Source organism: Leucopleurus acutus (genome assembly GCF_964270905.1).
Source record: "Leucopleurus acutus genome assembly, chromosome: 10".
Taxonomy (NCBI): Eukaryota; Metazoa; Chordata; class Mammalia; order Artiodactyla; family Delphinidae; genus Leucopleurus; species Leucopleurus acutus.
This window is the reverse complement of record NC_139153.1, coordinates 63,898,993-63,909,443: the sequence shown is the minus strand read 5'-3', so window position 1 is coordinate 63,909,443 and position 10,451 is coordinate 63,898,993. Positions and strand designations below refer to the sequence as shown.

General features: G+C 38.8%; 1 protein-coding gene across 1 annotated transcript in view; it reads left to right on the top strand.

Moving 5' to 3' along the window:
- Positions 1-10,249: 10,249 nt before the first annotated feature.
- Positions 10,250-10,451, top strand: part of MLIP (muscular LMNA interacting protein) — a gene marked incomplete at both ends in the record, with an annotated part of 289,309 nt that continues 289,107 nt past the window's right edge. Inside the window, one exon of the mRNA XM_082847426.1 lies at positions 10,250-10,312. Within this exon, the coding sequence (XP_082703552.1) occupies positions 10,250-10,312 (63 nt within the window). The remainder of the gene's footprint in view (positions 10,313-10,451) is intronic.

The following is a 10,451-nucleotide window of genomic DNA, read 5'->3' as shown; positions in this document are numbered from 1 at the left end:
AAATTCAACACTCATTTATGAAAAAAACCCTCCAGAAAGTAGGCATAGAGGGAACTTTCCTCAATATAATAAAGGCCATATATGAAAAACCCACAGCCAACATTGTCCTCAATGGTGAAAAGCTGAAACCATTTCCACTAAGATCAGGAACAAGGCAAGGTTGCCCACTCTCAGCACTCTTATTCAACATAATTTTGGAAGTTTTAGCCACAGAAATCAGAGAAGAAATGGAAATAAAAGGAATCCAAATTGGAAAAGAAGAAGTACACCTGTCACTGTTGATACTATATATAGAGAATCCTAAAGATTCTACCGGAAAACTACTAGAGCTAATCAATGAATTTGGTAAAGTAGCAGGATACAAAATTAATGTACAGAAATCTCTTGCATTCCTATACAATAATGATGAAAAATCTGAAAGTGCAATTAAGAAAACACTCCCATTTACCATTGCAACAAAAAGAATAAAATGCCTAGGAATAAACCTACCTAAGGATACAAAAGACCTGTATGCAGAAAAATATAAGACACTGATGAAAGAAATTAAAGGTGATACAAATAGATGGAGAGATATACCATGTTCTTGGATTGGAAGAATGAAAATTGTGAAAATAACTCTATTACCCAAAGCAATATACAGATTCAATGCAATCCCTACCCAACTACCACTGGCATTTTTCACAGAACTAGAACAAAAATTTCACAATTTGTATGGAAACACAAAAGACCCCGAATAGCCAAAGCAATCTTGAGAAGGAAAAACGGAGCTAGAGGAATCAGGCTCCCTGACTTCAGACTGTTACAAAGCTGCTGTAATCAAGACAATATGGTACTGGCACAAAAACAGAAACACAGATCAATGGTAAAGGATAGAAAGCCCAGAGGTAAACCCACGCACATATGGTCACCTTATCTTTGATAAAGGAGGCAAGAATATACAGTGGAGAAAAGACAGCCTCTTCAATAAGTGGTGCTGGGAAAACTGGACAGCTACATGTAAAAGAATGAAATTAGAACACTCCCTAACACCATACACAAAAATAAACTCAAAATGAATTAAAGACCTAAATGTAAGGCCAGACACCATCAAACTCTTAGAGGAAAACATAGGCAGAAAACTCTATGACATAAATCACAGCAAGATTCTTTTTTATCCACCTCCTAGAGAAATGGAAATAAAACCAAAAATAAACAAATGGGACCGAATGAAACTTCAAAGCTTTTGCACAGCAAAGGAAACCATAAAACAAGACAAAAAGACAACCCTCAGAATGGGAGAAAATATTTGCAAATGAAACAACTGACAAAGGATTAATCTCCAAAATATATAAGCAACTCCTGCAGCTCAATATCAAAAACACAAACAACCCAATCCAAATATGGGCAGAATAGTTACATAGACATTTCTCCAAAGAAGATATACAGATTGCAAACAGACACATGAAAGAATGCTCAACATCGTTAATCATTAGAGAAATGCAAATCAAAACTACAATGAGGTATCATCTCACACCAGTTAGAGTGGCCATCATCAAAAAATCTACAAACAATAAATGCTGGAGAGGGTGTGGAGAAAAGGGAACCCTCTTGCACTGTTGGTGGGAATGTAAATTGATACAACCTCTATGAGAACAGTATGGAAGTTCCTTAAAAAACTAAAAATAGAACTACCATACAACCCAGCAATCCAACTACTGGGCATATACCCTGAGAAAACCATAATTCAAAAAGAGTCATGTACCACAATGTTCATTGCAGCTCTATTTACATATCCAGGACATGGAAGCAACCTAAGTGTCCATCTACAGATGAATGGATAAAGAAGATGTGGCACATATATACAATGGAATATTACTCAGCCATAAAAAGGAACAAAACTGAGTTATTTGTAGTGAGGTAGATGGACCTAGAGACTGTCATACAGAGTGAAGTAAGTCAGAAAGAGAAAAACAAATACTGTATGCTAACACATATATATGGAATCTAAAAAAAAAAAAGAAAAAGAAAATGGTGAGAAGAACCTAGGGACAAGACGGGAATAAAGATGCAGACCTACTAAAGAATGGGCTTGAGGATACAGGGAGGGGGAAGTGTAAGCTGGGAGAAAGTGAGAGAGTTGCATGGACATATATATACTACCAAACGTAAAATAGATAGCTGGTGGGAAGTAGCCACATAGCACAGGGAAATCAGCTTGGTGCTTTGTGACCACCTAGATGGGTGGGATAGGGAGGGTGGGAGGGAGGGAGATGCTAGAGGGAAGAGATATGGGAACATATGTATATGTATAACTGATTCACTTTGTTGTAAAGCAGAAACTGTCACTCCGTTGTAAAGAAATTATACTCTAATAAAGATGTTAAAAAAATAAAAATAAAATAATAAAATAAAATTCCGGCGGGCAGGTATGGAGATCTGCTTGTCTTGTCGTCACCCAAGACAAGCCTCACATGGAAGTTCCCTTGCTTATTTAATCTGCCACCTGCCAGTCTGGAGTGTCTGACTCTTTCTCCTCGCCGTGAGTGTCAAGGCCAGTTGGTGAACCAACAGTCTGCCCCTCTGGGTATTTCCTGGTGGCTGGATCTCAAGGCAAGTGCCCTGCCTGACTGTGGGGTTTGTTCAGTCTGTCACGGGCTCCCCTTTGTATAATTCTGACCTATTTTCTCTGGAACAATTGGCATTTCATTTCAGGAGTACTTTCAATCTTATTTTTAAAAATCTAATCAAAATAAACAGAAGAGAAAACTCCATTTCTAGTAACCTTTTACTTGTCTATCACTTATGTCCCTAGGGAAGCTTAAAGAATTTTCATCAGTACACTAAAAAGTAGATAGTTTGCTGTGCTGCAAAACTTTTCAATGCTGGACTCCAAATCTCCAGAACTGCTGAGACTTTCGTATTAAGAAATCATCTGGGGAAACTTCGCAACTCCTGTTTTCATGAAGAGGTCCTAGTGGGGATGAGGTTTACGCCTAACTCTTTTAAAATTTTGTTTCTGTATCTTGTGCCTGGGATCCAGCATTAGTTACAGAGTAAACAGTATTTTCCAAAGACTGACAGGGTCAGCTGCTCGGGGAATGTGGCTGGTGACCTCCCTGATGGATGGCCGTCCTGCAGGCTGCTTCCAAGTCAGTTGAAAGGTAAGCATTCTTTCTGTATAAGGGCACACTGCCTTGGAACGTGTTTCAGTTTCCACTGATAAAGCTGAAAGTATATCCTGGGTATATGCACGCTGTCAAAGGGCCCGGAGCCGTGACTTTGGGGGCAAAGTGATTTGTCATGTCCACACAACAACAGCTAAGCTGCTGGGGTTAGGGGAGAAGCGAGTGATGGTGTAAAATCTCATTGCTTTGCTTAGCTGCAAAGACACAGGAAAACTTAAATCCGGAACTCCTTTCTGACATGAGAAACACACACTGGAATTCTAATATTCAAAAAGTAAAGGCTTTCATCTTTGAATCCTTTTTCCTGAAATCTTGTTAATTTAACCTGGCTGTTGTCTTCACTCCTGAGACAGCAATGGTGTGTGTGTGTGTGTGTGTGTGTGTGTGTGTGTGTGTGTGTGTGTGAGAGAGAGAGAGAGAGAGAGAGAGAGAGAGAGAGAGAGAGAAAGAGAAACACTAACTGAGTACTGGGAAGTGTATTTACTATTCAGAGGGCCTGCACATATAGCGTATATATTTTTGTATATATAAATATTTGTGTATATGTAAATATAGTGTATATACTATATATGTGTGTGTGTATGTATATATATATATGTGTGTATATACATATATACTGTATAAATAATGTATATTATAGGTGCTGAGTATAGCACAGTTCAGAAAATGAAACTTGCTGGACTTGGATCCCGGGCTGATTTTTTTCAGCTTATGTGTTACAGGCTCTGGAGATAAGGATTTCGTTTCGTATCAGAATCATTGCTCTTGTCAGTGTTGATTGGTGTTAGTGTTTGTTTTAAAAACCTCTCATTTTATTTTTCAATAAGTTTTGATAAAAGAATTGCATTTTTCAGTTGCACACATTAAAAAAGATAACACTTTTCAAAGTTCTCACAGCTCTCGCTTAATTGAAATATTTTCTAATGCTCCAAACAAATGCTCTACCATCAAAGGTGATTTTGTAAAGAAAATATTCTTTTCCTTCCGTTGACTAAAATGTGTTGCCTAGAATCATTTAAAAAATTGGCCCAGAACCAAAATAAGGGATCAAATAGTATCAGAAGTCAAAAATATCATATTCCAGTAGAAAAGGTTTGTGTTTCATTGAAGACTGGTAATTACAAAGGTACAAATTTGTTAAGCTGTCATTATCATAATTATCATATAATGATATTTTGGGGTTTGCTTTTGTGTCCACTTGGCAGCTTCCACTTATAAAAAATATTTATTACATAGTGACAAATTCAACTTTAAGAAATTCCTCTGTAGACATTATCTTTTCACAAGCTATGGGCATGTACCTCTGGCCTGCAGAAGCCATAAAGGGGCTTACAAATGGTGACAGTGGGAGGTTAAAGTCTTTGGGTCTTTGCCTATTTGCCAGATGCACAGACAGACCGGAAGATAAGAGTCAGAAGGATTTTCTAGAATAAGAGTTCACAACTGCTGCCTGAGGGTTCACAGTGGCCAAAGCTGATAAACAGACTCAGGCAGGGATGCTGGGAAAACCAGGGAATTCTGGGGGCCAGTCTCTGTGTTTTGTTTTTCACTGTCACTCCTCCCCCTCATCCCATTGGACCATCAAACAGAACCTCCTAGAGACATAGGCATACATTTTGAACCAAAAGCAACACCAACAGTTCCAAAGTTAGCTGTTTGAGTGAGATAAGTTCTCAGCGCTGGGTGTAGTAGGAATTGCATTTGGTGTTTGAGTGCCACAGGAAACACAGCCCTGGGGTGGGACGCGGGTGGTTCTTGGGACAGGATATGGCACCTGGAGGCATGTGCTGAGTGCAGTGTCCTGGATCACTACTAAATGGGTGTGGGGTTACATGGGCTTCTGACTTGACTGTGGAGAGCACGTAGGACCCATGTCTGGGAAATGCTGTGTAGAATGATAAGAAACCCATATAAAAGGTGTTCCTTGTCTCAGAAGAGGATCCTATCTTAATAAAAAGATATTTATCCTTGGCACATACAATGAGGAAGATCTTCAGCTGTCTACACCATGCTCTGCAGACATGTCATTCTTTTAAAAAGAAGACAGCATTTGTTTTTCACGTCTCGTGGGTGTCTACCTACCTTGTGACGTTTCAGCAGCAGAGCATTTATCTGTGCTTTTGTTGTGGAGATGAAAGATTCTTTCAATGGCAGGTGTGGGGGAAGTTACCACTATTAAACAAAACAAAACAAAACTATATTTAACTCTTGGATCCAGTAGATGAACAAGTCATTTTAATGGCTGCAAATTCTACTTTCCCCCAGTTTTTGAATATGAGCACCAAACCTGAGCAGCTGGGATTTCCCCAGCCCCACAAGGCATACGGTGATGGGGCAAAGGAATGGAGGGAGGTGGCAGTGCCTTGAAGCGAATATCATTTGCTGAGGGTCATTTGTTTCACTTTTGAATGAACTTCTTGCTGGCCCACCGTAGAGTAGATTTTAATTTCCTGTTTGGAGCGACCCGTTGCTCATATTATATTCCTGGGGAAAAATCATAAATTCCCATCTTAGAAAGGAATTATAGATCTTCCTCTTTTTTTTTTTAAATAATACCTTCAGTCACATACCATAACATTCATTCTTTCAAAGTATACATACAATTAAGTGCTTTTTAGCATATCCAGAGTTATGTAGTCATCATCATTATCTAATTTCAGAATATTTTCATCACCCTCAAAAACCCCAACCCTACCCACCAGCAGTCACTCCACAGTCTGCTTTTTCCCCTCAACCTCTGGCAACCGTTATCTATTTCTATGGATTTTTCCTATTCTGGACGTTTCATATAAATGAATCGTAATATGTGACTTTTTGTGACTAGCTTCTTTCACTTCAAGGTTCATCCACATTGCTGCATGTATCAATACTTCATTCCTTTTATTGCTGAGTAATATGCTTCTGTATGATATGTCCCCTTTCATGTGTTGATAGACATTTATGTTTTCACTTTTTGACTATTATGAATAATGCTATCATGAACATTTTTTTACAAGTTTTTGTATGAACATATACAAAACCTTTAGGTATATACCTAGACGTAGAATTTCTGGATAATATTGTAACTCTGTATATAAGGTTTTGAGGGACTCCCACACTGTTTTCTAATGTGATTGTTCCACTTTGTAACCACCAGCAATGTACAAGGCTTTCTTTTACCCACATCCTTGCCAATGCTTGTTACTGTCTGTTTTGATTTTAGCCATCCTAATGGGTGCAAAATGCTGTCTCATTGTGGCTTTGATTTGGGTTCCTTAATCACAATTTTGTTGAACAGCTTTTCTTGTGCTTGTTGGACATTTGTGTGTCTTCTTTGGAGAAATGTGTATTCATATCCTTTGCCCATTTCAAAAATTGGGTTTATTTGCCTTTTTTTATTGTTGAGTTGTAAGAGTTCTTTATGTATTCTGGATACAAGTCTCTTATCAGATAAATGATTTGCAAATATTTTCTCCCATTCTCTCTGTTAATTTTTTTGCCACATTTGTTAGGACTTTGATACTATCTTTGAAGTGAACTTTTTTTCCTAGATAAACTTCACGAAGCCCAGGGAAATAATGGCACGCATTTTCACCCAGAACCTGCTTGATGGCAGACACTGTGTGAAGTTCTTTGCACCTGTTACCATATTTTAATTTTTGTCACAACATTAAGAGGTTGATATCATCCCTTTATTAAAGGGAGAGGGCACTGAAATTCTGAGAATTAATTTGCTCAAAGTGACCCAACTAGAAAGTGGCAGAATCTGCAAATAAATTCAATTCTTCCCGCTTCCTGAGTCTACTTATTTCTCCTTTACTCTAATGGTTAGTGTTTTGAGTAAGATAAGTGAGCAATCCATATTTTCATCACCCTCAAAAACCCCATCCCTACCCAGCAGCAGATGTATTGTATTCATCTATAGTATGATTTGCGTTGGATAAACATGCATTTTATTCCTGTGTTTCCTACCAAAAGTCTTTTAAATAATAGTTCATTAAATGTCTTGTCACATCCATTTGATACATTTCCCTCGTTTCCCCTCCTTCCCTTCCTCCCTCTTTCCTTCTTTGCTTTTTCCTTTCCTTCCTCTCATTCCTGCCCTCTTTCTTTTACAAATTCTTTATTTAGTTCTTATTATGTTCTAAGTGCCTGGATAAAGTGGTGAATAAAGCACCCTCTGGTGCTTATACAGTAGTAGGAGAGATGAACTGCAAATAAATGTTAGATATGTATAAACTTCAAATATCATGTGAAATAATAGACTGCCAGAGGTGATACGAGCTATGAAGGAGAAAACGGCAAATGAGTGGACAGAGGGTTTGCTATTTTAGATGGTCACTGGGGAAGCTCTGGATGAAGGGAGAATGGAGCCACGTGACTCTGGAGAGAGGGCTCTCCAGTCAGGGGAAGGAGACGTGTTTGTCGTGACTGATGAACAGGAAAGAGACCCATGTAGCTCATCTATTCTGTTGGACCAGCAAGTGGACAAGGGCTGGCTTTGCATGGGCATGATCTTACCTAAGAAAGCCCCTGTCCCTAAAACATATGTAAAATATATTTAAGCATATCTCTGTACACAGATGGAGTAAGTGGTCCTCACCATACAGTGCTGGGGCTACAGACCCACTTGCCCTGTTGTGCCTGGGATGAGATTACTTGTTCAGAGGTGCTTAAGTGCCCAGTGGGTAGGTGCTTGGGCCAGGGGGCTTGAGTGCCAGCTATTGGCTGTGTAACTGTCTTATTTTTTCAACTATAAAATGGGTGCATTAATTTGCTAGCACTGCTAGTCTGTTAAGTCACAGACTGGGTGACTTTAAGAACAAAAATATATTTCCTCACAGTTCTGGAGGCTAGAAGTCCAAGATCAAGGTGTCAGCAGGGTTGGTTTCTTCTGGGGCTCTCTCCTTGGCTTGGAGATGGCCATCTTCTCCCTGTGTCCTCACATGGTCTTCCCTCTGTGTGTATCTTTGTCCTAATCGCCTCTTCTTACAGGGACACCAGTCATATTGGATTAGGCCCCCACCCTTATGACTTCATCTTAAATTAATTACCTCTGTAAAGACCCTATCTCTAAATATAATCTTATTCTGAGAGACTGGGGGTTAGGACTTCCATGTATGAATTTTTTGGGGAACACAATTCATCTCATAACAACGGAGAAAATAGTAGTATCTACCTAGAAGTGTTTAACAAACACCAGAAAGAAGTAGGCAGAATAGTATCTACCTTCTAGAAGTGGTTTGGAGAATTAATTGAGGTAATATATGGAAAGTCTTAAAGCCGCTCCTGGCACATGGTGAGTGCTATGGGACTGGGCTATGTAAGAGTGCTATAATATCTTATTTATATACAGTCACGTTTACATTGTGAGTTTGTTGGGGAAGAAAAGTAGAGATTGTATCTTTTCACTTTATTATTGTTTTTATTCATTATTTTTTAAAAATCTGCCTGAATCTAGGGTAATCTTCACCCATTATGTATACTCAGTACATGTTTGTTGAATTAAACTTTCCATCCCTCCCACTGGCACTGACATGTCCCTGTCATACCTGTTATCTTCTCCTTCTCCAACCGGCTCTGCATCCTACCATCCCCCTACTCCCAACTGGATCCTGAATTTCACCTTCTGGCATTACACTAGCAATAACTGTTTCCTTTTGCAGCCATAGCATGCCTTTTTTTTTCCTAGAGAGATTTTGGAAGTTCCCTTCACATAAAATTTCAACTCTTGCCTTGATTTTGACATATACCAATCTTGCCTGCTATTCAGCCTATAAGACTTCATTGCAAACGTATTAGGACAACATGTGTGATTCCCTTTCTGGATCTCAGAGGTGAGCCAAAGAGGGAAGCCCCTTTGGCCCATGAGTCTGATAGACCATTTCTGAATTCTCATCCTGAAGCAGGGCTAGCTAGGTTTATTTCTACTAAATGTTTCACTTCTGGAATCCTCAGCCCTTCCATCCTGATGCAGAATAAGCTCTAGAGCAACCCTGCCTGGCAATAGAGAACCAGCTGTAATCACGCTAAAGGACAGAGCCTCATAACTCATTTCCTAAAAGTGGAGGAAAAACCGATAGGTAATTTGAGATAGGATCACAAACAGTTGTGAAAATGATGTTTGAAAAGGCTGAGAGACTAGGCCACCGTAGAGATCAGTCTTAGCTTACTCTGAAAGCCATTTTTATGTTTTATTGCCATTCGCATATGTAGTTTGCTGCAAAAAAAAAAAAAAGAACAAAAAACCCCGGAGAGCTAATTACCATCATGCCACACAGTTAATTTTCTTTCAAGCATGTAACACTTTCTAAAGAATTCTGAGAACATTTGTTCCATTGGAAAAATGAATTTCATCTTCTCGGTCATAACTTTGTTCCCAGTAGAAAAGCCAGGATAATGAAGAAAAAATCAGTTTTGTGAAGGAAAACACTTTCCTTTCACAACACTTTCCTGAAGTTTCTAAATATCATTTGCCCACTTTTCATGGAATAAAACTGACACCCATTGAATATATGTGTTTTGTGTCTGAATAGTTTTAATTAGTTATCCTTTGAACTTCCCTTTAAGTGACTTTTTAAAGTTTTGAGCTACAAAATAATGCATAAATGTCTAGACTACCGGGACCCAAATTGGAATTTGGAAGAATGGGACTGGCTGATTCATATTTGCTATATGACCATCACATTTGTCCTTTTACAATTGATTTATTAGGCCCATATTCTAGAGTATATTTTATTGTGCTGCAATGGCTACTAATGAATTCTTTGATAGTGGCTTTTTGTCACAGACATCTTTCTTGACTCAGGTAACCTAACGTGTTGGGATATTCTCCTGTTGGAGAGTTTGCTGTTACATCAAGTGACATTTATCATTATCTAAGGCCAGCTGCCTGACTTCTCTTCAGTGCTCTGTTTATGGGGTTTGAACATCTATAAATGGAAACACTAGCTAACCAGAAATTATCGCCAGGGCTTTCTGATAGTGTCCTGGGCTCTCACAAGTTGGAATGTCCTGCAATATCTAACACGTAAGCACGTCACATCGTTTTCTAGACAGAATCGGAATCTCACTTTTTCTGTCTCTCTCTCTCATTCTCTTTCAACATGGAATTTGAAAAGCATGAAAAAGGAAGCTTATTAAACCAGAATTTAGAGGAGAAACTGACGGTAAGACTGGTGAGATTTTGCAAACACAGCTTTATGATGTGACTGACGGAGTAAAAATCGGCTGTCATAGTTTGGAAAAGTTGTACCAGGCAGCCTATGTTTCCATGTTTTTCTGGTCAACAACCTTGAAATGAATGAA